Source organism: Leopardus geoffroyi, chromosome B4 (assembly GCF_018350155.1).
Source record: "Leopardus geoffroyi isolate Oge1 chromosome B4, O.geoffroyi_Oge1_pat1.0, whole genome shotgun sequence".
NCBI classification, from domain to species: Eukaryota; Metazoa; Chordata; class Mammalia; order Carnivora; family Felidae; genus Leopardus; species Leopardus geoffroyi.
The window spans coordinates 1,214,960-1,240,851 of NC_059341.1; the positions used below are offsets into that span (position 1 = coordinate 1,214,960).

At 54.0% G+C, this 25,892-nt stretch overlaps 1 protein-coding gene across 2 annotated transcripts in view; it reads right to left on the reverse strand.

Annotated features, from left to right (window-relative positions):
• The window catches only part of ADARB2 (adenosine deaminase RNA specific B2 (inactive)), a 418,568-nt gene that overhangs the window by 108,941 nt on the left and 283,735 nt on the right, over window positions 1–25,892 (reverse strand). For both annotated transcript variants that reach the window (XM_045466044.1, XM_045466043.1), the window contains one exon: window positions 20,297–21,171. In XM_045466044.1, the coding sequence (XP_045322000.1) occupies window positions 20,297–21,171 (875 nt within the window). The remainder of the gene's footprint in view (window positions 1–20,296; window positions 21,172–25,892) is intronic.

A 25,892-nucleotide genomic window follows, 5' to 3' on the forward strand; every position in this document is an offset into this window, starting at 1 on the left:
AAGTCAAAACCACAACGAGATGCCATTTCACACCAACGAGGATGGCTAAGACAGAAGCCAGCTAACAACAGGTGTTGGCAAGGATGTGGGGAACCTGGAGCGCCCACTCATTTCTGGTGGCACTGTAAAGTGATGCAGCCACTTTGGAAGAGACTTTGGAGATTTCTCAAAATGTTAAGAAAGTACTTGTAGTACTTCCACCAGTAGATGTATACCCAAAGGAGATGAAAACACATGTCCACACAAAAACGTGTGTGCACATGTTCACAGCAGCATTATTCATAATAGCCCGAAAGTGGAAACAACCCCAGTGTTGAATGGATCAAGTGATGGATGGATAAAGGAAATGTGGTTCATCCGTAAAGTGTAATGTTATTTGGCTATAAAAATGAATGAACAACCAATACATTCTATATCATGGATGGAATTTGAATAAAATATGCTAAATGAGAGAAGCCAGACATGAAAGCTTCAATTTGTATGATTCCATACACTTGAAATGGCCAATCCTTAGAGACAGAACATAGATCAGTGGTTGCCAGGGGCTGGGGAAGGGGAGAATGCTAGTAGGGTTTTTTGGGGGTGGTTAAAACATTCTAAAATTAGATGGTGGTAATAGTTGCACAACTCTGTGAATATACGAAAGACCATTGGATTATGGACCCAACCATTTGCAGTTACCTAGCAAGCTGTTAGGTTTGTCTCAGAAATCTCCTGTACCCGTGATATGGTGGTTGTTATGTGGACAGTTTGGGAAGACTTGAGGAAAATCACTCTTGAATCTGTCAGGCTACAACATTTGGACTCAGAATGTCCCCTACTGTTCTTTCCACTCGCATACATTTGAACATTAGGGCCTGTGAAGCCCCGAGTTAGAATCCTAAATCTGCAAATAGGCAAAACTGGAAATGCTTGCTGACCAGCATTGGCTTTTGTTGCTTTTGGAGCATCTAATAGATGTTGAACACCTTTTGCTGATTAATGAGAACTATTCCAATGAAGAGTGGCATGTTTTTGATATTTTGACCTAAGGATTCACAGGACTTCAAGACAGTACAGGTGCTTCCCTCTGAGAGCAGAGAATAGAAATGGAGAGAATTCATAAGTTTAGGACCAGAGCCTTCCACCTGCCCCTTTCTTCCTCCATGTATTTGTGTAATTTTGGTTTTTTGATGATATGTATTCAATATAGAAATGATGAGATGGTTAACTAATTCAAATGGGATACACCAGTTTGAGGAAAAATCCCAAAACTTTCAAGTGATTTGTTTGACTAAATTGACTACTCATAAGTAAAAATGATGAGTCTGATTGCTCTGGGAAACACAGCTACAGTTTTCCTTTCTGTAGATTTTACATTATGCACTTTCTTCCTGGTCTCCTTCCCTGCCCTTAACCAATATCTCATGGTGTGTTAACTAAAATTTAAATAAGCACATAAATAAATGAAATAATGTAAGAAGTGTATGTGTGGGGCAGCAGACACTGTGTTGGCAGGAGCAGACCCAGGTGGCGGGAGGGGTGGGGGTGCTTGTCTGAGGCCAGCCCATCTTCTGGGTCTCGGCCCCATTCGCACAATGCCAGTTGCTAGTGTCCAGCTCAGAACTCACGTCCCTGAGCTCATTAAAGGAAAGTGCTCGATCCGTTTCTCGTTCAATTGCCAGCTCATTAGAAGTGCCCCCGACTTAGCTGAGTTTACTCAATTTTTACTAGCTTTCCCCTTGGTTTTGATTAACTTTGGCGCTGTAATTGCTCAGTTTGCAGTCATCCTACGTTGCACGATCCTTAGGCGGCCAGCGTTGTGTTGCCGGGAGTGACAGGGCGTCCAGCGTGCATGAGGCTCTTTGATTTACCCTCCCCGCAGCCTGTGCGGTTGGTTCTCCTGTTTACCAATTTTGTACGAGGGTGAACAGGCAGTGTGCCGTGGGGAGGGAGGAGGTTCGGGCTCCTGAGTCCACAGCCCTGACCATGGGGGGACCTCTCCTCACGGGCTTGCTGAGCACACGGTAATTTTGAGGGTGCTGTTTGTGTCAGCAGGTAGTTATCCTGACATGGGTTTTCTCATCATACGAGTACATCGTTCTAGTAAATAAGCAAAGTATGTGTGTGTGTTTAACGGAGAAAGGTCCCAGGAAAACAAGTGTGTGCAGCAGGAGGAGGCTGGGGAAGGTAGGGGCAGCCCAGCAGCCAAGGACCAGAAAGGAAGCGGACACAGTCACTGTCCTGCATGGGAGAGCTGGTGACAGACCGGCCATCAAACCAGCTGCCTGGCCACCTTCCCACATCAGCCTTAGAGCAGGACATGTTTCAGAGGAAGAGGGCAGCATGTGCTATGGGGCCGGTGCTCAGCGGATCTCCAGCAAATGGATCGGTTTCGTGTCAATTAGTGAACGGCATGACGTATGAAAGAGATCAGGCTCTCTTCTGGGTCAAATACATTTGAAAATACGACTGGTGCTGTGGGCAGTAACATCTGAATCTGTTGTACGTAAAGCTCGCGGATTAATCGCTCTGGGCTTCTTAAAGAGAAATCTGCTTCAGGAGAATAGGCATGTTTTCCTGTACTGTGTACACAAAGTCTCTCTTCATATATGAATGTGTACATTTATTGTTATAATTCACATCTGTCAATCCAGCTACTTCAGTGTAGATCCTCTTATTAAGATTTACAGCCTCAATAGATGTATCCTTAAGGTTTCAAAGCGGATTATTTTCCATGATTTTGCAGTTTTCCTTGTATAAGGAAAGTTGTTTCCTGAAGCCAAACACATTTATATAGAGTTAAAAGTAACTTCCTATTTTACCATTTGGTTTTCTGTTGAGTGTATCTGAGTTAGCCCTCTATCCTCGCCTTTACCAAATGCTTAACACTTGTCTAAAACAGCACAGTAAAACGTATTATAATTATTGCTTTCATTTCAAGTCTTTTCCTGAGTTCAGTTCTGAAATTTTAGCATGACTAGTAATCATTTGGGGTAATTGTTAAAAAGGGAGCCAAAGATATTCTGATTTGGCAAGTCTAGGCTAAGTGCCCCGTATCTGCATTTTATTTAAAAAATTTTTTTTTTCAACGTTTATTTATTTTTGGGACAGAGAGAGACAGAGCATGAACGGGGGAGGGGCAGAGAGAGAGGGAGACACAGAATCGGAAACAGGCTCCAGGCTCCGAGCCATCAGCCCAGAGCCTGACTCGGGGCTCGAACTCACGGACCGTGAGATCGTGACCTGGCTGAAGTCGGACGCTTAACCGACTGCGCCACCCAGGCGCCCCTGTATCTGCATTTTAAAATGTGATGTCCAGGCAGATTTATGCTGGGAGTTATTGGATCACAATGGGGAAACCCATTGACCAGCTGTGAGCAATTCTCAAGGGGAAGGGTTTTATCCTGTTCACCTCTGTATATTCCTAGCACCTGGCACATCACCTGAGGCAGCATATGCTCATTACATTCTTGTAAGATGGATCGATGGATGGATGGACGGAGGGATGCATGGATGGATGGATGGATGGATGGATGGATGGACAGAGGGATGCATAGATTGATGGATGGATGGATGCATGGATGAATGGATGCATGGATGGACAGAGGGATGCACAGATGGATGGATGGTTGCATAGATGGACGGATGGCTGGCTGGATGGCTGGCTGGGTGGATACATGGAAACCACTCTCTTTGCAAGCAGGTCTGACAGTTTATAAGCCATTAGTTGAGCTATGAACAAACTTTGGCAGTCGTTTATGTCTTTTCTAAACCCTAAGGAACATTTTTGTATGTCTTAAATAAGAATAAATCAGTGCCTGCCTAAATGGGATATACTTTCATTTTTTTTCTGATTTCAAAAGTCATCAAAGCAAAATCTGTGCATCCTGATTATCTCATTGTCTTTGCAACTAGCTCATTGCTTTGTTTATCCTGTTTTGTGCATACAAGTCAGAAATATGTTTGCATCACAAACTGCCTTCCAAGTGCCTTAACACCGAGTTTGGATTTGAATAGTACTAAATGGGTCTTCACATTGGCTGTTGTGGTTAATATGACCATTCATAGCATGTTTCCATATATCTTCGTGACAAATGTAAACATAATTAACTCTTATTCAAAAGTAATTGGGTTGTAAAATCTAGTGATTTCTAAACGTGTCCCCCATTTTAAGAAAGTCCATTATGCAAACATTCAAATTTGTGGAATGCATATAAATTCAGCACCAACTCATTTCAAAATTATTCTTTGCTTTACCACAGGATTCAGTGCAGGAGGTTTTCCAACAATGGGATTCCACAAAACATTTACAATGTTACTAATTTTGTAATAATCCGATGTCCCCATATGGAGTGCAGCAGCCCCTCTGTTAAGGCAATTATCTCATTATCGTGGGACTCTTGAGGCTGTCTTTTATGCTCACCATGACTTTCTTAATGGGTTTCATCATGTTCGCCTTTGTTTCATCAGTGTCTTAAAGGCTTGGTGCCTAATTAATACTCTAAGCATCTAAAGGACTTTTTTTTTTTTTTTTTTTTTTGGATTCTTGCACACCTCTGTCCCTTGAGATTCCTAAAACATTGTGGGAGCCCCTCAATATTTATTAAATGGATGCTCTTGCTGTAGAAAGGCAGATAATTCTATATTATGATGTACGAGTGCCGTGTGGCTGTGGAAGGAAATGAAGGCTTTGAAGGCTCCTTGGAAATTTCTTCTTGTTATAAAGCAAGAATGACCTTTGCAACTCCACTTAGGTTCACTCCTAGTGAATTACGAGGTGTTCCTCATGGAGGAGACATTTCCTGTACTCTGCTCACCCTCCAAAGACGACAAAAGTTCTCTGTAGAAAAAATTACACCTTCTCAGTCCGCCGAGGGTTACCTATGTCAGGTGAAGTTTATCACTATCCTTGGTTTCAGGAAGAATGACTCTCAGGGTGGCTCAGCTCATTACCTCTGCTCCTCAACCGCTGTTCTTAGTGGCCGTGGCCTTTGTGCTGGGTGTACAGCCTCTCTGTGCTCCCTTCTCCCCCCACGGAAACAGCATGTGGCCCGGCAGTGGGGATCCACTCAGGACGCCAGAAACCAGCAGCCAGGACATGAAATGGGGCAATTTTAGAATGAACTCAGAGAAACTTTGCTCCCTTTTTCACTTAAAGATTTGTTTGTGGGCCTTATACACAACACTGAGTCGACTTTCCCAAAGCCAGTTACTGGGAGAGATAAATAAAGAGGGTCCAGGGGCACCTGGGCAGCTCAGTAGGTTAAGCGTCCGACTCCTGATTTCAGCTCAGGTCATGATCTCACAGTTCTTGAGGTCGAGCCACATGTCATTCTCTGTGCTGACAGCACGGAGCCTGCTTGGGATCCTTTCTGTCTGTCTCTCTGCCCCTCCCCTTCTCTCTCTCTCTCTCTCTCTCTCAAAATAACTGAATAAGTATTAAAAAAGTAGATCTGTATAGTAGATGCCTATAAGCACCTAGCACAGTGGTGTGCCTATGTGAACTTCTCTCCAAATTGAATTCCAGTCCTTGACCAAACAACCAAGTGGTGGAAAGACAAAATACCCACCGTGCTTCCCACTCAGGATTCAGACCCTGAGTGCGGACTGGTGGTGGCACAGCCGTGTCAACCACAGTGAAAGGATATGTAGGTTTTGGCTCATGTGACAGGTGAGCTGCGGGCAAGTGGTCCTTCCGGTTTCTTTGGACTGGTCAGTTCAGGGATGCCGTTGAACCTGTGTGCGTGCAGGTGGCTTGCCGTCCACCCCTCCTGCCTTCCGGCCCCTCTCCTTGTCCCCTTGGCCTCACGCAGGGGGATCCGCGGGCAGTTAGAGGAAACCTAACACCTGCTCTGCTGTTCAGGTCCCAGTTAGCCACACGACTGTGCTCCATTGATCTCATTCCCGTTTCAAATGCCAGCAGAAGTTAGAGGGCGAGTCATGACGTCTTTCAAGGTACCTGGTTAGCCTGTGGAAGGGGGAACTTACAGGGTTGGGCCCGCCAGAGTCTGCTCACAGACAGGCCTGCTCCAGCCTGCGCCGGGTCTTGGGCTGACGCCAGCCCTGTCTTGGTGTTGTCTAGTGTCGCTGCGGTCCTCTGCCAGGTGGAGCGTACGTCCTGGTGTCCTGAAAAGCGTCTGGTTTAAATGGGAAGGTCTCATGGAAGCCAGTCCCCATGGAGGAAGCCTGAGGGTGCCTGTGGTTTCCAACGCTGCGGGCATCTCACTGGAAACGGGAAGTCCATCCACGGGTGATGGTCATGCCGGCTGACAACACACAGTCAGCCCACTTCCCGAGCGCAGCCTGCACATTTCAGCTGATTCCTGCACAGTCGGGCGGTCTTGGGCTCCGGATTCACTGCTTCTGGTCCCTGGTCCCTGGTCCCTGCAGGTAGACTTCATTTTGTATCCTTCTCTCCCCATTTCCACTTTCCGTTCTTCAGATTCTTGTTAGGTAAGATGTTCACTTTCACCTCCCTCCCAAATCCCTCTGTGGGGAAAGTACCGGAACAAGAAAATCAGGCCCAACTCGTGGTCTGTGGATTGTCTAGAATGGTGTGGATTTTCCATGGGGATGGCCATGGTCTTCTGAGGAGAGCCAGCCACAGGGCAAGCCTCTGGGATGGCCCCCTGACACCCCACACTAGTGGATTTTGGGGCAGAGGTAATGGACCTCTAGACCGAAGGAAGACAGGGCTGCCTTCCTCTGTGCTCCGCCAGTGAGTCGGTTCCAGACTCTGAAAAGGAGTGCTGGGCGGGGTCCCTGTTCCTCCGCAGGGTCCTGGGCTGCCGAGCCCCTGGCTTGCTCATCCCGATGCCCTCTTGGTCCTCGTTCACGTCTGTGTTGCCATCACCAGCAGCCTCTGCAGGGGCCCGGATTCTGGATTCACAGCACTGTTTTCCTCTTGGGGTCCCTCTGGTTCTGGTTCCATGGCTTCTAGCCATCTGCATGTCCCGCCCTGGGACCCCCAAAGCCAGCCTGGCTGCATAATCATCTTCCTCCAGGGCTATCCCTGCTCCACGGTGGACGATTGGATCGAACTGGGGTCTGCAGCATTGCAACAGCCCATGTACTGCGGTGAGTGTCCCCCTGTACCTTCCACTGACCAGACTCCGGAGAGCAGAGAGCAGCGGCCTGCAAGGGCAGACGTCCACGAGGGGGTCAATCAGAGCCTTCCGCCAATTCGTGTAGTGGTTTGTAAAGACACTCCATGGAGCCCCGCCTGGGTCTTCGAGGGTTTTTCTTTTCTGATGCCTTCCACCTGGACCCATCTGCTTTGCTTCCAAAAGGGATTACGAGCAGACAAAGCAAAAAAACAGCGGCCAGTCCAGGGTACGGTGGATTTGTGCCAGACTTTGAATATTTTGTGAGTCAGCACTTCCATAGGAAAGAGCTTCTCCCGCTCTGAGAAGTTGCTCTTGGCAGAGGGTGTCCTGGTGGCTGCTGAGACAGAGAGGCGTCCGTCTGTGATGGTGCCGACCCTACTCGAGATCACATGCAGATTTGATAAAAGTACTCTGAACAATAGAGCACAAGGCTGGGAAAGACCTGCTTTTGATGTAGATCCTGACCGTTTCGAAGCTGTCCCGGCAGCCTCACTTCGCCGTCCTGCATGCTGGCGGTTTCTTGGAGAGCCAGGGTCTTGATGGCTGGGGAGAAGGGGAGCACGTGGCCTCCAAGTTCTGTGGCCCAAGTGGGCTGGGAATTACCCTGGGCTACAACTCAGCTAGATCCAGCCAGAACCGCCCATCCCATGGCCCAGTATCCCGAGGCTGCACGTCACGCCTTTGCAATCGGCTTGTTTTGCCTGGGACACTTCTGCCCGCTGACCCGGGACACTGACTGTTCCTCTGCTGTGCATGTTCCAGGTTCTACTGATCACAACGGTCCTGTGTGGTTCTTCCAACCAAATTGGGCCATACAGCAGGAAAGTGCCATTTGTCAAGGATGCGGGGGCTCTGGGGGCTGTCCCCCCAGGACCCTGTCCCTGTGTGCTTTCTCCTGCTCACGTGCAAATACCACTGTTAGGGTGCAGATAGAGAGCACCTGACCCGACGTGATGTGCCCCACGTAATCACCGAGCAGCCCATGGTGCATCCCCCCTCCCAGGGAGGTCGGCGGCCCACTCAGCCTCACACGTGGCCCCTGGCAGACCAGGACTGAAGCTCAGATGTGTGACCTCAGAGCCCCCTCGTCACCACACCGTCTCCCTGACGTTAGGGGGTGCTGGCATCCATTCCCCGCCTCCCCGCCCTGCCACCTCCCGGGTTTGTCTGCGTAGAGGCCGGGGGGAGGCTGTGATGTGGGCTCTGCCCGAGACTCGCGGGCTCTCGGGAAAGTCGGCTGTCATGTGGGCACCCCAGCCTCCCTCTCACACCTCCTACACAGCCGTCTGCATGCTGGTCTCGTCCACTGGCTGCTTGGTCTGGGCTGGATGAGAAGTTGGTTGGGAAAAGAGGGGTTTGACCACGGCCACTCCCCATGTCTCCTGCCATTTATTATTCTGACTTTTTACTTTTTTTTTTTTTTTTTTTGAAATTCTCTCCATGTTGACAGCAAGATTCTCGGCTGTGTTCATGAAGGAAAGTGACCCCAACCCAGGAAATCCCCAAAGCTCTCCACTGGAATGTGGGAGGAAAATACTAAAATTTAAACGTCTCGTGTGATTACAACAATGTTTTGCATTTTTTGCAAACACAGGATTTCAGTTTTATGTGTTTTCAGCATGGGCCAGAATTTTGGTTTTCTTTGTTTTGTGGGTCTTGGGTTTGGAGAGAGGACAGTGCGTGTGTGGTCTGTGTGGCATCCACAGCAGGGTGCACTTAGAGCTCCTTCGATCCTGGCGGCACAAGGGACCTGAGGACCACAGACACTTCCAGGTTAAACAGAAATGCCGCACACATAACACACGTGCTAGCTCAGGGTTGTTCTTGTTGCAAAGTCCTCCTCATAGAAGCCTGGTTTGGTGGGAGGAGTCCGCACGTCCCAGAAGGAACACCTCCACGCCCCCCCCCCCCAAGTCGCTGGGCTGTGTCACTTCTGCAGGGTCTGGTGCCACGTCTATGAAATAAGGGCTGTCTCTCAAGTTCTACATCATCTGATTTACTAACCAAACCAGAAGACCAAGGCAGGACACAAACCCGTGGTTCAACCGTGAAAGAGTCACTCCTGGGTGCAGGGGTCACACATAATCCTTAGCCCTGGTGAGTGCCTGGGTCAGGGCATCCAGCATGGGAACCGGTACCTGCCGTGCGTCCAGAAGCAGGGAGAAAGGCTGGGGGGCTGGTGCTCAGCCTCCGGGAGCTTCCCAGGAGACACGGCGCCACAGGTGGGCTTGGGGCCGGGGACCCACACGAAGGGCTGCCCGCCCGGTGCCCAGCCACCGGCTCCCACTATGCTTTTGGGGCCCGACACTCCCAGTTCCTGCCCCAGGTAAGAGACAGCGCCGACTGTGGGGATCAGAGGTAGCGAGCAGGTGCCCTGGGGGTTCCCTGGACCCATACACCAATGCCAATGCCCTAAATGCAGAGGCGTCCAGAGTCACCCCGAGGCTGTGTAAGATGGACTGAACCCTCAGGGTGCCCGAGCCTCCCCGTTTCACCACCCTCAACCCCAGAGGTGCTCACGGCAGCCCCTCCGTTGGGAAAGGTGAGGAAACGCAGAGATTTTGAATGAGTTGCCCAAGGGCACTGGCCGTGAAGGCTGTGGCTGGACCTGAATTCAAGGCTGCTGGCCCCAGAGCAGCCTGGTGCCAGTGGGACCCCCACCAGGATCTAGTCTGTGATTGCATGGACCCCCGGACCTGCATACACCTGCCCCCTTGGGCCCGGAGCTCCAGGGGCTCCCGTGTCCTGCACCGAGCAGACTTGGTATCCTTTGCCTTCCCCACACTGTGTGCCTCAGGCGGCCTCTGGGGTCACCTCCCCTCCTCGTGCAGTCTGTCCTTCCCTGATTCCACCACAATCAACCCCTCGTCCATTTCTCAGAACTCTGTTTCCAGCCCTCATACCCCGGTTCTCAGGCCCCAGTGGCTGCTGCAGCTCCTGATGCCACGTCCTCCCTCGGGGGCCCTTGTTCTAGGCGCGGGGACCCGACCCGAAGGCCTGCAGGACCAGCCGGCACAAAGATGTCCCCACTGTAGGCCAGCGTGCATGCTCTCTGGAAGCCCATTTGCTCTGATTTCCCAGTTCAGATAACTGAATAAAACCCCTACCTTAGACCATGCAACCTGAGGGTCGTTTGCTGAATGCTTTTCCTTTTGCTGAAACTGTCTGATGAAACACGGTTAAGACACACAGAGATGTGTGCTGCCGGCTGAAGACAACTTTTGTCACTGTGCTCACTGTAATCCTGACCAGAGGGGATGGCTCTGAACCACAGCAAGTTTCCTTGGGGTTTGGATGGTGACTTTTGCTCTGTAGTACTTGAGTGAACTCACAATTGCACTGGGTGCACTGATTTACGAAAAGAAAATGCGTTTCAAAAATGTTTCATTGTGGTGCTGTTGTTACAAACCATCATTTCACAGGTCTGGGAACCTGCGCTCATCTCTCTCCAAGCTGAGATGGCCCCGCCCTCGTGTGATGGGAAGGAAAGTGGCATCCTGAACACAGGCCACTTACCCCAGTGCTGGGGGGACTGGGGCAGACACTGCGTTTCACTGGAAATACAGCCATAGAGGGAAGCATCGATGACTGAGGCGTGACGCAGGGCTGAGTGTGACCCCACCCATGCACTGCATCATGTTCCCGGGAGCTTGAGGCCAGTAGAGACACGGGTGCTTGGGGACACAGTGTGTGAACAGGTTTGCAATTCAGAGAGGCAGGCGGGCGTCCGAGGGCTGCTTGCCGGCCATGGGACACGCTCCCTGCTCGTATCGCCACTCCCCAGCCCGACTGTGGGCCGAGGGCTCAATGTCTTGTGTCTCGGTGTCCTCATCTGTGCAACGGGACATGGTAGCACTGTCTCCGAGGACGTTATGAGGCTCAAATGTGCTGTTGTAGGTCAGGTGCCAACAACAACGCGGTGTCTGGTGAGTGTCAGCTCCTAACGTCACTGCCGTATCGGCCGCACCCGCAGTGTTAATCGTGGCCGAGGAATAGCAAGACAAATGGGGAAGGTGGGTTTAGAGACTGCAGAATTAATCAACAGTCATATTAACTGTATTTGGAAATGTCAAACACACTGCTGGGAACGTTTAAGCTCACACATTACTTAACTCTTACTGAAGTTGCACTGAACTTGTTTCAGTAAGGGGTAAGATGGTGGAGGCTATGGTATAAACACAGGTCTCACGTTGCACATCCATTGTGCAAGTGCGCATCGCAGGAATGCGTGTTGCTTGGGCGTTGCACATACGTTGAGCAAGTGTGCACCACACAGTATACGTTGTATATAGTTGCACATCGCATACGCATTGTGCAAATGTATAAATGTGTTGTTAACAAAGCCTTCAGCACTCTCGTCAAGGAGAGAATTTTAGAAGAGTTTTCCATGCGCAATATGACAGGGAGGTGACCTGTCAATATAGTTCTGTGGAAACAAGGAAATGAAGAAGGTTAAGCCAAGTTCAGGGCCGGCTGGGCACGCGGGAGCGTGTCTTCCTTCTATAAAAGGCTGCCTTTTTCTTCTCGCGGACCACGGGAGGGTATGTGTGGTCACAAAACCCAGACGGCTGTGTAGTCACACCTCAGCCTTGGGCAGGGGGTCTTAGAGCAGGAGGAGAAGAATTCCAGGGAGGCAGACAGGCTTCTGGGGCCTTCTGGGGCAGCAGGACGTCCTGGTGATGCTGAGTACTAGAGGTTTAGACCCAAAGCTGACGCTTTAAGGCTCCAGAGACTGGGGTCATCTCAGGGCACGTTGATGGAAAATAACAGAGCTTCACAAGGGCCTCATGCTCCTGGTGACTGGGGTCCATGACGTCTACCTGCTCAGGGCACAAGTCCGACCCAGGAGAGTGGACACAGGCAGCGGAGTTTGTTTGGGGGGACTCTTAGGTGGTGATCCTGTGAGGCCCCTTCTCAGGAAGGCAGCACAATTCTGGGTAAAACAGCAGTGTGGTCTCCCTACTCTTGCCTCCCTCGGTCTCCCCGCTCTTGCCTCCCTCGGTCTCCCCACGTCTTGCCTCCCTTGACTCTTCTCACACAAAATACCGACAAAGCACCTTCAGAGCTTACGGAACGAGCATTTACCGCAGACCAGCCACCTAACAGAAGGTCCAGGTCTCCCTTGGTGCACGGTAGTGAGACCCAGAGTGGCCTGGTGGGAAGGGCCGGGCCCTAAGTGATGCCCAGCGAGTGTTGCATACTCGGACTGCTGCAGCGAGCGAGACCTCACTCTGGCTGCTTCTGGGTCCACGTCAGAACTTTTACAGTTTTAGCATCAGTGACACCAGACGGTGACCAGGAACACACATGAATGAAGGATTCCGTGGCAGACCAAGGTTCTGCATGGCACGGGGGCACTGACGCTAACCCATGCTGTCCCGCCCCGTGTCAGTGCTGGTCACCTGCATGGGCACCCCCAGAAGACATGTTCACCAGTGAATGGGAACGGACACTACTTTCTGGTTGGCGGGGACTGTGGTATCCGAGGGGCGGACAGAGTCCTGGTCACAGTGTCCCCAAGTGGGACCCTGGCGTATCAGGCTTCTCTGCGCCCTGAGAGGAACAGGGAGGGTGCGAGTAAGACAACTGGTGGCCACAGACATGCCCTCCTCCCACCCAGAGCCTCTGTCCACAGCACCTCATTTCATATTCTCTGCTGCTTCTCCGTTGCAAGTAGGGCTGCCTGAGTTTGTAGCGGATGAAACCACGGGACATCCAGGTGTGTTTGAGTGTCAGGTAGACAGCACGTACTCTGTCCACATAAGCGTTGTTGCTGAATTTTACCTGCCGGCCCCGAACTCAAGCAGACGTCACCTCTGTATCTAAAAGCCGGACCTACTGCGAGTGACCTGTGTCCTCCCTGCCTGCTGTGTGCATTTGAGTGTCCTCGAGGCAAAAAGAAGACGTCCCAAAGAACTGAGCCTCTAACTGTGTCTGAATCACCGCGATAACACCAAGACAAGCTAGTGATCATCGGGCGCTAGAAAACAGCTGCATGGAGGTCGGATTCCTTGGTGGAGAAAACAGCTTTTGCTAAACGTCTGGAATGTGACACGAAGGACAGACATGTTTCTCCTACCTTTGCACAAACTGCTGGTGGGCGTCTTTCTCTCTGGAGGTGGAATCACACAAGACGTGTATATGTACATCCTGCACACATGTGCAGTGTGTGTGTGTGTGTGTGTGAGAGAGAGAGAGAGAGAGAGGGAGGGAGAGGGAGAGGGAGGGGGGAGAGGGAGGCGAGAAAAGGGAGGGGAGGGGAGGGAGAGGGGAAGGGGGAGAGGGAGAAAGAGGGAGGTGTAGAGATCACTGATTTTGCTCTGTGAGTCAAAAAAGTGGGTTCATCTTGACCGGTTGGCTGACCTGACTAAAGCCATTAACGAAAACTGGACGTGATCGTGTTTCTGCGTCAATTTTGTAATTTCTCAGTGTTGGGACAGAGGACAGTGTCAGCTTGTCCTCTTCTGTACCTGTCTCTTTGCTGTGTCTCTGGTGTCTTTCCACATCTCGCCTGGAATCCATCACCATGTCTGATTGGAAGGGAACATGCTTGTCCCCACTGTAGGGATGCTTGGTGATAAGGTCATATCCTATTTATTTGAGATGGTAAAGACCAAGGTTCTTTGCATACGGACTCTACCTACACATTTTACATTTTTAGTAGTTGCATTCCCAAATACAAACTCATAGTACCCGAATCAAATACGTGTTCCTGGGCCTCACCTGCAGCCTGGGAAGGGGAGGGTGGCCGTGCTGCCTGGGGCCACCATGGGTGTCCGTTCAGAACGGCCCCTCCCCCCACAAGGGTTTTTGCAGCAAAACAAAATTGTTGTTTTAATCTATGAAAAGGCATCCAAGGAACTGTTCCCCCTTTGGGAAATGACTGGTTCAGAAAGTGAACTCGGTGTGCGACTGGGGAGTAGGGGTGTGTGGACAGCAGGTTTAGGGCCGAGCTGCAGAAACCAGAGCAATTGGGTTGTGGTGTTCTTGCCGAGTCCCAGGCATGCTGTGATGCCAGCATGGTCATTCCTGACCCAGCTCCCCAAGCAAAACGGTGTTGGGGGAGGTCATTTGTCCCCTGGTACAAACTCCTCTTGAGACATAATGACGACTTTACAATGGCTCTGCTGTGATGAGCCTCATGACACTGACCTCACACAGCAGAGCCGTGGAGAAGCCCCCGCCCCATCCTGCGACCAGAAAAGGGGGCTGGCGACTGTGTTGATGCAGGCGAATGGCTGGGTACCGTGGCACTGAGTCTTTTATCCCACAGTGGCTACTGAGACGTGTTTTCTCTCAGAGTATGGCCCCTGTTCACGTGGGCTGGCTCCTCAGGGGACTGAGGACAGAGTGACACAAAGGCTGAGTGGGTGGGTTGGGGTCAGGTCAGCTGGTGGTGTAGTAGGCCGGTTTGTTCTGCCTTGAGTGTCAGTGTGTAGCATTCTCTGTGATGTTCGTGGTTGACAGATTGCTGTAGTCAGACTGCTTGTGACCCCCTCCCCAAGTTCGTGTGGGACACCTAACCCCCAAGGTGATGATGTCAGGAGGCAGGGCCTCTGGGAGGTGATGAGGTCATGATGGTTGAGCCGACTCGATGGGATTAGTGTCCTTGTGAAGGACACCCCGGGGAGCCCCCTCACCACTCCCCCCAGGTGAGGACACAGCGAGAAGACGCTGTCTGTGAACCGGGAGGAGATTCCTCACCAGACATGGAATCTGCCGGCTCCTGGACCTTGGCCTCCAGCGCCACGAGGCTACATTTGTTGCCTCTTAACCACCCTATGAACGGTATTCTGTTACAGCAGCCTGAATGCACTGACTTTTATGAGAATCCCAGATGGGTGAATTTCACCCGTACGTTTCCCACATCAGGTGGAAATCATCCCAGGCACGTGCCTGTCCTCCCTCACAGCTCTCACCGACCACACCTGTCCACGTGGTTGCACAGGTATCTGCCCGTCTTTTGTCACCCACCTGTACCAGAACTAGCACCAGAGTTGAGATCACCTTGTCTGGATGCTTCAAGTGGAAGAGAGACATTGGGTTCCCTGACACACGGGGCTTTTGGGGACGGTGGTGGTGAGAGACAGCATGTAGGTAGAGCAGGTCGAGGATGAGGGGTGGCGGGTGGTGCTGATGGCTGTCGGGCCCCCGCACCTTCTGGCCATTCCTGCAAGCCTCAGGGGAAGTCCCCGGAGACCCCAGGTCAGCTGCTTGGCTGAGTTCTTTAGCTTAGGGTCTCTTTGGCCAGAACTGTGCTTCTACGATGGTCCTGGGCCACCTTGGGGCTCCTGTGCCAGCCAGTGCCTGCATGTGGGGAGGTTAGACCTTAATCCCACTCCCCAGGGGACAATAGGAAAATGGCTGAGAAACTGAAATCCTGTCAGATGGGACAGCCACATGGAAACGAGAAAACACCTTGCTGTCCTGACTCCCAAGAAGGTCACTTGGAGTCCAGAAGCGATCCTTTCTGCCTGTGGGACACGCAGAGCTCTAGGACTCTGTTCAGGCGTCTGTCTGGAATTGCCCCGGGCTGCACCCATGGCCTTCCACAAGGCTGGCACTGGCTGGCCCGTCTCGCGTCCCCCAGAGCCGAGTGGCAAGGATGCGTGGGCACCTGCTGCTGTTTTTGGGTGTCCTTGGGTAAACCAGCTAGACAGCATTAAGCCGTTTCAAAGCCAAGTGCATATGATTTCCATAGCTATCTGTTTTTAATTTAAGCCTATTTAAAACTTGAGGGCCCCTCTATAGCTAATTTGTTACAGCAATATTAATCAACGGTTTCACATGACAGTGGTTAGGATGCCACTCCTATTGAGTAAGATAGATTTGCAGGAGCAGGAGATCAGAAAAACAATCTGTGAAGTGGCCAGAGGCGGCTGGGGGTCACCTTGGGGTTTGGGAGAAGGACGGCACGTTTGCGCAAACGTGCTATTAGCGTCCCGCAGTGCAGCTGTTGAGGAGCCAGTACGGCCCCCCTGGCCTCATTCCGTGGCTAATTCGGGGGGCAGATTCCATGAGATGGGATCGCGGACTGCAGCTCGGATCCAAATTTGCTATAAAATGCTCAAACTTAAAAAGTAATTGTTCCTTTCCATCGGGTTATAAATTCCCATGGTTTCTCCCCTCCCCCACAGTGATCGCTGCATACACGGGAGCAAAGCAGGGTGTGGTTAGTGGGTCCCTGAAAGGATCCCCCCAGAGGGCGTGGCAGCACTTGCGTGAACAGTTTTAAGTTACTCCCCCTCTTCCTCTGTGGGCAAGACACACGGCTGACACCACCACAGTCTGACATGGAAATTAAAAATAAAACAAAACAAAATAAAATGAGGGGGATCCTTGAGTGTGAAGGAGAAGCTGACCCAAAGTCAGGAACCGCGTTTGTTTCCACCCGAGGGTGCTTCCTGGTGTCCCTGTAACTTTCTCTCGCGCTCCCTTTATGGCCATCCCTGTTTACTCACTCTCTTCTCTACGGTGGGAGAGACGCCTTTCTGATGGAATCTGGTGCTTTCCTGAGTCACCTGTTTTCATGCTGGGGCTAGGAAGCAAAGACCGGAGAGAGATGGAGATTTTGTGATTTTATCTTGTTTTATGATAATGTTTCCAGGGAATGAGTATTCACAGATCCTCCTTGACTTGACAATGGGTTATGTCCCGATTGAGGGACACCAGAGCCGAATGGCAGTGTGGGTGTGGATGAGTGTAGTTGTCCATGCGTCAACTGTTACTGTCATGATCGAGGGGCTGGCTGCGAGCCACTCACGAGAGAGGATCGTCCTACATGCCTGGGACAAGATCCAAATTCAAAATTCAAAGAATGGTTTCTACTGAATGAATACCGCTTTTGCACCATTGTCTAAACATCATTAAGTCAAACCGTCTTAAGTTGGGGACCATCTGTATGTGTCAACACAGTGTCTTTATCACTTCCTATCTCGTTAATGCAGAGGAGTCCTGTAGGCCAGGAAAATGGGAAGAGTCGGGCCGGCTGGCCTAGCTACCTCCTGGTCTGCATCAGTTACCCTTATCAACTGATATTTGCAGAGTGCACAACCTGTGCACCAGTGTGGGTGTTATGGACTGCTCCCCCAGCTCAGTTAGGTCTGTACTGTGTTCTAGAGACTTTAATGAAGTCTTGATCTCAGCCCTGTGGATAAGAGACCAAAGCCAGATCTCGCGGAAGTGAAAGAAGAAAACTAGCCCAGTTCTGAGAAATGCCCCCCATAAAGGAATGGGTGAAAATCAGATCCTGGAGAAATCAACACCTACAATTTTAATCTTCACTGAGAATATCGCTCTTCAGAACTTCCTCCTTCGAAACGGAGGTGGAACCAAGTGCCACTTTTCCTTTCTCCTTCGAAACGGAGTGGAACCAGTGCCACTTTCCCTTTCCCTTCCTGGTGGACAGTGACGTGACGTCCCACACCTCTGGCAAGGTTGGTATTTGCTCCAGACAGGCTCCCTTCAGGTCTTCGGCAGAGGGATGTGAGGAAGCTATGCTCACCCAGACTTGTCTTGAGGTCAGAGCAAACCTCCAGCTGGCCCAGCCCGTCCTGTGTGGTCCTGCTTTCTGGGCTCAGGCTGGAGCAGAGCCATGAAAAGGTCGGAACGGTGCAGGTGAGCCGACCTATCTTCGTGGGAATCAGAAGTTCAGGGGCCAGCTTGATGGGTTTCTACAGTGGGACCCACCGTGGCATTTAGGCACGCTACCCACATGGCTGCACGTGCTATCTTGTTTGAATTTTCCCTCATTGTGGGTCACTGTGAGGGAGCGCCCGTCAGAGTGTTCATGGCAGACGGAGACTTTGTGAAAGCCTTCAACAGAGACTCGGTTTGTCATCTGTTCACCCAAGACCACCCTGTGTGGGACAGAACCTCGAAACTGGGCCGGGAACGTTGAATGCTGATGTCGACACCCAGTTCTAAAATTGTCACTCTAGCAGCGAGCGGGGCCACCGTCCTCCCCGTGGGCTTGGGCAGGGTCCTTACGGCTCAGTGTCAGGGCACCTGCCTTTTCCGGAAGTCTGGCTGGGCCTGGGGCTGCCGGCTTGCTCTCCTGCACAGATGCTAACAGCACAGCTAGGGAACAAAGGGTCGTGCCTTTGGGGACCTGGAGCCCCAGGACCGGGGGAAGCAGGCTGTATGGACAGCATCGGGCAGAGCAGGAGAGCAGAGCAGGACTTACAGGGATTCTTGGGATCTTTTCCTGAATTAAAGATCAGTCCAAGAATCCAGGCCACATCCAAGACAAGATTCGGATTCAATGAAGCCACTGATGGTGACTGGTCCTGAGTCCCCCGGCCGGCTCAGCCCCACCCAGCCCCGGGGTGCAGGGGCGAGGCGACAGGTAATGAGCCTGCGAGATGGCGGTGCCTGGGGTGTGATGGATGGCCCGCAACCCTCACGCTGCTCCGCACCCTCCATCATCCAGTCGGGGTGGTTAGCAGACTGTCAGAGAAAAATAATTTAGCGGCCGTGGCTTTAACTGATGTGCTGCATTCTGGGGTCAAATGACTGTTACAAAGCAGTGGTGCTGCCTGGTTCTTCCGTCTGAGCACTCGGGGTTGACAACATGAAGAAGAAGGCGTCGCGGCCAGAACTCACTGACACCCTTCAACCTTCAGCGGGGCTGGTGCAGCGGCCACAGAGGGAGGAGGACGGGGAGAACGGCCAGGCCGGCGGAGGCCCGCGGGGTCCCGGCATGGGGGGCCTCCTCAGAGAAGGTGGCTGGGAGACACAGGCCATGGCCAACGTCACGGCAGCCTGGGGCTCACGCAGGCCGCAGAGGGCACAGAGGCTTCCTTGGGTGTTGTTGGCGAGTTTAAGTGACGAGTGGAGACACAGGACAGGAGGGAACAAAGGACACAAACCAGCAGGGGTACAGAAGACAGGGAGCAAGACGCAGCCCCTCCCTCCCTCGGAGACGTGCAGGGACTCACAGGGATGCCCAGCTGCTTTGCAAACACCCGTGTTTACTTGGACAGTGTGTTACTTGAGGGTAGGTCGCAAGACAAGGCAAGGTTACAGTCTAAACGCCCCCAACTGGCCTCCTACAACGGGCAGCAAGTATCTGAAAACCAAAGGACAGGATCAAGGGCAGAGGAAGCAGAGAAACAGGAATGTCTCACTCAGCAGTCTCCCTCCGTCTCTCTGTCTCTCTACCCCGCTGTGGGGGGCAGGCCACGGCCGGAGCAGGCCCCTGCCCTCCTGTGCCCTGCAGCCGCTAAGGGTCAAAGACTGATGGATGAGTGAGTGAGTGAGTGAGTGCCTGCCCCAGCGTGATTGTGCTCTAGGGTCTTTCCCGCAGCCATTTGCTCTGATGGCTGTGCAGCCCCTTGTTCTCCCTGGGGAGCACGCGCCTGGTCCCCCGGGCACGGCGGACTCTGTTCCGGATGCTGTGATGGGGGGCATGGTGGTCCCAGCGGTAACTCAGGTACACGGGGCCCACTCTGCGCTCACACTGGCCTCTGTGCTTTCTAACTGCGTGAAGCACGTCTGTCCTCGATTGATGCTGAAGCCAATATAGACACCGTCCTGTATCCAACACACACGGGACGCCCACAAGTCCCCAGAGTGGTGACAGGAAGGGTGATTTGCATAAATAAGCACTTTCAAGACTTGGAGGGAAGAGGTTGTTACAAAATCACAGATAGACAGTTCCCGACACACGGACGGTGCCACAAAATATTCCCTGAATGAGCGACCCAGTGTTGCAGAAATGGCAAGGTTGTGGCTGTGACGCGGGCGCCAGCCCCCTCTCCCTCCCCGAGCTCTCCGCTTCCCGCCAGCCCCTGGCCTCAGCCCTTGCACCTCTGTCTGGCCTGGCCGGGGGCCCCGACTGGCATCGCCTGGGCAAGATGAGCCACATTCGCGGGGCTTTCTGCAGGCCCCCAGCTGGAGGCCCCCCCCCCCCCACCGGACCCCGCCTGGCGCACACATCACGCTGCCGCGCTCACTGCAGTGACCTGCCGCTAACCCTCTCCCCGGGGAGGGCCCGCTGCGGCCCCTCATGGGAGGCATGGCCATCTCCAGGGTGGACACTCTCTTCACACTCACACGACCCGCTCTCTCCAAAGGCCTGCAAATCGCTCCTAACAATGATGCGGGGGGCGGGGGGCCCGCCATTGATGGGAGCAGAGGGGTCTGCCCGCCACCCGGCCTCCTGGCTTCAGAAGACGGCTGCCTGCGGCAGCACCTGAGAGGCTCACCTGGGGCAGGAGCTGACCTCTACTCCTGCTGGGGACGTGGCCCGGCAGCCGGATATCGAAGAGGGCCTGGAGGGCGGCCCGCGCCGCCTGGCCCTTGGCCAGCTTCTTGCTGCGTCCTGAGCCCTCGAACGTCCTGCCGTCCACACACACGGCCATGACGAAGCTCTTGGCCCGCTGCTTCTCGGCCGGCTCTGCGAGGCACACGTAGCGCAGGCCGGAGCGCAGCTTGTTCAGCACGACCACGGGGTTCCTGTCGCCCGGGGCCGCAGGGCCCACCAGATCCAGCGGGTGGCAGAGGAGCCGGCCCCGCGGGCAGGCGGTGGCCAGCAGCCCGGGGTCGGCGGGCCGGCGGCCGGGGAAGGCCTCGCTGGGGGCGGCGGGCGCGAACTCCTTGAACAGCGTGTCGGGGAAGTCGGCCTGGTCGGAGGTGAAGTCCGTGGATGGCCCGGCGCCACCGCCCATGGCCAGCTGGGCCTGGCAGGCGTTGGGGAACTGCACGAAGGACCTCAGCGCCAACTCGGCCGCCCGCATCTTGGCTTTCTTCTTGGTGGGCCCCGTGCCCTCAAAGGTGAGCCCGTTGACCTCCACGGCCACGGCGAAGACAGGCGCGTGCACGGGGCCGGTCTGGGACACCATGCGGTACTGCAGGCCCGGGCGTAGGTCGTGCAACTGCACCAGCGCGTTCTTGGGCGCCACGGACCACGAGAGCTTCCTCCAGACGAGCTGCAGGGGGCACAGGTGGCCGCCGTTGCCCTCCTCCAGAGGCCTCTTCCGCTTCACGCCGGGCGTGCCGCCTCTGGCCCTGTCACTGGCGGCCAGGGGCCTCGCCTCCCAGTTGCTCACGCGGTTTTCCTTCACGTCCGCGCTGCTGGTACCTGCGGGCGAGAAAGACAGCCGTGACCCAGGGCCCTGGCGGCTGGCCACCGACGTCAGACGGTACTGCTGCAGCTGCCAGCAGGACGGCCGGCTGGGGACTCGCGCTCGGCCCGGGGCCCGGGGAGGGGGTTGTGTGGACGTGGGGGCCGCTCGCCAGGAGGGAAGGGCCCGCGTCCCGGGCAGTTCTTGTGGAGAGGCATTTCTGAGAAGGAGGTGCCGGTGGGGCCCGCGAGGCCTCCAGGCTGCGGCCGGCTGCCCGCCCTGGGCACGGACGCCGTGCCTGTCTCCCCAGGCCACCCCAAACCAACCAAACAGGCGTCCCCTTCCTCCTACGGGCTTTGGGCAATGCTGAGGGTCAGGGCGGCCTTTCCTGCCGAGGGCGGTGGTGGGCGAGTTGTGCCGTCATTCAAGGGAAGGCCACGCGGCACTTGCACTTCATCAACTACATGTGTATGCGTCCACGTGGGTGACTGAGAAACGGGTTAGATGACGCAAACTAACGCGTAGAGCGAGGACAGCACCAGATTTTGCAGACACAGACCTTATACACTGTTTGTGGAATCACACGTGGGGGTAAAGGTTAGAGACTTCCCACCTTCCCCGAGACACAAGGATGGAAAATGGATGTGGGCTCACAGGGTGGCTTCCTTTGTGTCTATGGTGTTTCCTTTTTCCCTTTCTTTCTTTCCTTGCAGGAAATGGTGGGAAGTAAATTTGGCGAAACCATCCCTTGCTAACTGTGGGTGGTGGATGGGATGCGTGTAATGGTGACTTAACTTCCGTGGCCTGGCCTTCTTGGACCCCTCTCAGCCCAGACAGCTGTTCCGTGTGGGACGTGTGTCACTTCGGGACCACAGGATGAGGTCCCCACTGCTCCAGAGACAAGGGCGCTTCTGGGGCGCGGACCCCTCAGGTCTCGTCCCAAATCCTCAGGGGATGGTGGTGGCGAGCGGTGCAGTTGCCTTTCACGGAGGGCCCTCACACCTTCGCTTTGCTGCCTTTCTTATTCCTAAAACCCACCCTGGGTGGGGTCGTGGCACCAGTTTCTGGAAGAAACGAGGCTCAAAGAGGGAAATGCTTGCCCTGGGCTAGTTGGTGGAGATGTGAGCGCGTCCTGGGAATGTCTGTCTAATGCACGGGTGGTTTCACAGAAACAGAATCGTCCCACCATTTTCTCAGCCCTCTCGCAGGGCACCTGCGCCGGGCTCTCCAGGAGGTGGTGAGGGAGTTATCGTGAGGGAGTTATCATCGGCTCTCCAGGAGGTGGTGAGGGAGTTACCGTCGGCCATCGGTTTGGACAGACGCGGGGGCCACGCACGGCCCTTGAAGGCTTCCCCAGAGTCAGGAGTGGGTTTTTTCTCATTAAGCACGCGGAGATGAGGGGAGATTTTTACAGCTGGCTCACGGCCTACGGACAGACGCCCAGCGGGTTCCCCTCAGTCCTGCCCCAGAAGGCGAGCAGCGGTAAGAGCCGTAGACTCCGTGACCTTGCCCTCGAGGTGTCACTGGCAGAGAAAAGGCAAAGCAGTGCAGCCTGCCAGCCTGGGTGGGGGGGAGGGGGGTGCCCTCGGGTTCCTGTGCGGCCCCACCCGGTGCTCCCTAGCCAGCCTGCACCGTTAGCCTTTCCTGGAGCCGTTCGCTTCTATGAGGTGCTAGGTCTGCACAGGTAACTTTGCTCAAAGGCTGGACACGGTGGGTTTCGTAAGTTAGAGGTGGGTGGCATCTATTTACAGTCTATTTTGGTAGAAATAACTACCTTCCAAATACCAAGCACTTAATCTCTACCCCTTTTTTAATCATGATGGGTCTTGGCTACAGACAGACGGCAAATAGCTCTGCCATTTTTAGGGCATTTCGGGCCAAGAGACAGTAGATCAGATTAACCATGCAGCTTCTCAAATTGAACGTAAAGATGGGGAAAAAAACCCCAACTCAACCGAAAAGGCCTACTCCAGATTGAGTAGATGTTGCCGGACTTCTCTAATTTCTTATTGATTTCCCACAAGGCGGGGGTCCGTGAGCTCGTTCGTGCCAGTGGAGCAGGTGGCATATCAGATGACCTCTGTTGCCTTTTGAGGTAGAAAGGTTTATCTTGGAGGAACAGCCCTCACAGACCGACATTTCCCTGTGGCTGCTGTGGCATAAGCCGTGGTTGTCAGATTGTGGCAGGAAGACCCCTTCCATAATAACCAATAACTGACAAAAATTGATGAAAAATGTGGGCTTCTGGGTCCCGTCGGGGAAACACTAGCTACAATGTCTGGGTTTTGCAAATGAGCCGGGTGGGGGTTCCACTTGGTTCCACACAGCCCGGCTGCCCTTGGAGCTGGAGCCTGCAGGGGGCGGGGGGCAGCAGCCTCTCCACCCACTCTGGGCTCAGGCACACGAGATGTCCAAGTCCCCTCGGCCCTTCCGGTGTGTGTCCCTCCGCCTGCCCGCACTCCATTTGCTTACAGTGGCTTCAATAGCCTTGCCTTGTGGGATTATTCTGAGGTTGAACCAGAGGAGCGTGTGAAGGAGGCTCAGCCCAAACCCTCACATACAGCAAAGTCTCACGCAGGTTTTTGAAAATAGCAGGAAAGACTGAGACAGAGACTCCCGAGCTCTTGAGAATGACTTTTCCCTGGAATTCTAGGACCGCCGGGGATCAGGGGAACAGCCTTTCTGTCACAGTGCGCCGGGAGCCGGGGGCTCCCGAGGCCAGGCCTGAAGACGTCCACTCCATTGCTGAGGCCATGGTCCCCACGGTGCGACACAAATGCCTCCTGTGTGTCTCCCGGGTGGTTGGCAAGGCAAACTCTGATCACACGGACTTACCAGACCCGTCTGAGTGTCAGCAGCCTTCTGGGTCCTGAGACAGACAGAGGCGAAAGTAGACTTTGTCCTCTGGGACAGTCAGTCCGGTGGGGGAGATGGAAGGACACCTGTACCACATGCACCATAGCTCCTGGCTGCCAGAGGAGGGAGGGCTGGGGACCTCGCAGGGAGACCTGTCCTGCAGCCATAGCGCTGCTTAGAGATCCACGAGCCTGTCCTGGAAAACCTCTCGCCACTTGCTGGGTCCCTGCAGGGCTTTGCTGCAGCAAGGCCGCCTGAGTTTCTTACGGGACTCCAGCTCTGACCTTCATGTCTCCTCCACACGGACGGTACTAAACGCATTGCAATCCCCCCACCCCCCGACCTAGGAGAGGATTCTCATTCTGTTCTCCATCATGGTTAACGCGTTTCCCATACTCTGTTGTCAGAATGACCCAGAGAGAAAAAGTCAGGAGGCTGAGAAGGCTCTCACTCCTGATACAGGCTATCGGGTGCCTGTCCTTGCACACGTGCCCTTGGGTCTGGGCGCCACAGAGCCCACGCACCCAGGGCTCTGTCCCAGCATAGTCTTCTGCTCCTTGACCCTGGGGTCACCCCTGAGGTGCCTGGAGATCACGGATTCTCCTCGTCCAGGAGAGCAGGGCCTGGTCTCTGCTCCTGGCCTGGCTGCCCTGAGAATCGCCCTGCAGGCATGTTGCTGACACACACTGGGGCACCTCGATGTGGGCAGCGGGCTCCTGTTATCCCCAAGCTGCCCAGGAGCTCCTGTCCTGTGCTGACCCTCCAGGCGTGCATTTTTTGCTGGTTCAGAGTTGGCCTTCTCTCAGGGAGCTGACCCCAGGCCTCATGGACGGTGTGAGCACTGTCTCTGGAGATGGAAGGAAGGTGCAGCTGGGGCTCTGCACGGGGCTGGCGGCAGAGTCGTGCACAGACAGAACCCGCCAGTGGGGCCTTTGTGAGGGGCCAGGGGGATAACGCACCAAGACTTTTCTACATGATCTGTAAATGCTGCGGCTCTCTGACCGGCGACCCATCATGGCCGCCTCGGAGGTAGCAGTTGCCAGGACTCTCCCAGGGTTCCAGGGGGCGAGACGTGGCTCTGGAATATTTATTGTACGATAAAAACGGTTTGTTTCTGAAAGTGTATTTGTTGTACGCTCGGAACCCCTCAAACGGACGGATCATACTACGATATAAGAATTGGCGAGTCCTTAATTCTACCCTGGAATTCATTCTCCCGAACGATTGCTTTTCTTGCGGGTCATAACTCAGAGACTCGCGGGACGTTCGAGCTTGGAGCAGCTCTGCAGGGAAACTCACCTCCCGTGCGGGGGGCGGGACGGGGGCTGTCACTTGTTACAAGTCAGGTGCACGTTAAGGTGCATTTAAGGATTTGCCTGTCCCTACACTCTTTGTGCACATGTGTGTGCGTGTGCCCTCGGGACGCCAGTCTGCGGGCGAATGCTAGGAAACAGAATGGGGAGCAGAATGGGGCGGTGGGCCTGGGGGCCCAGGGTAGCTCCCACCACCCCACTGTGTCCCCATCCAGGGCTCACGTCATGTTTCTCCCCCTTGGAAAATGCCTTCCGTTGGCGAAGTCCACTCCCAAGGGAACCGCGTGCAGGTGCCCTGAGAGCCCACGCTGGCTGGCGCGTTGCTGCGGTAGGACACCGGTGACCTCGCTCATCCTCACGCCATCCGGCACCAGACGTCCGCGAACTGCAGCGTCTGTGACTCCCACAGTTTCGTGTGCCCTTCCATTGTGGGAAGTGGAAGAAACACAGGCAAATACAGATACCACAAAGGTCAGTGATGGACGCTCAGCGGCGATTTGAAGACGGCCGGGCACAAAGCCACCTTCCGAGGCCGAGTGGCCGTGTGCGCGAGAACTTCAACCACGGCC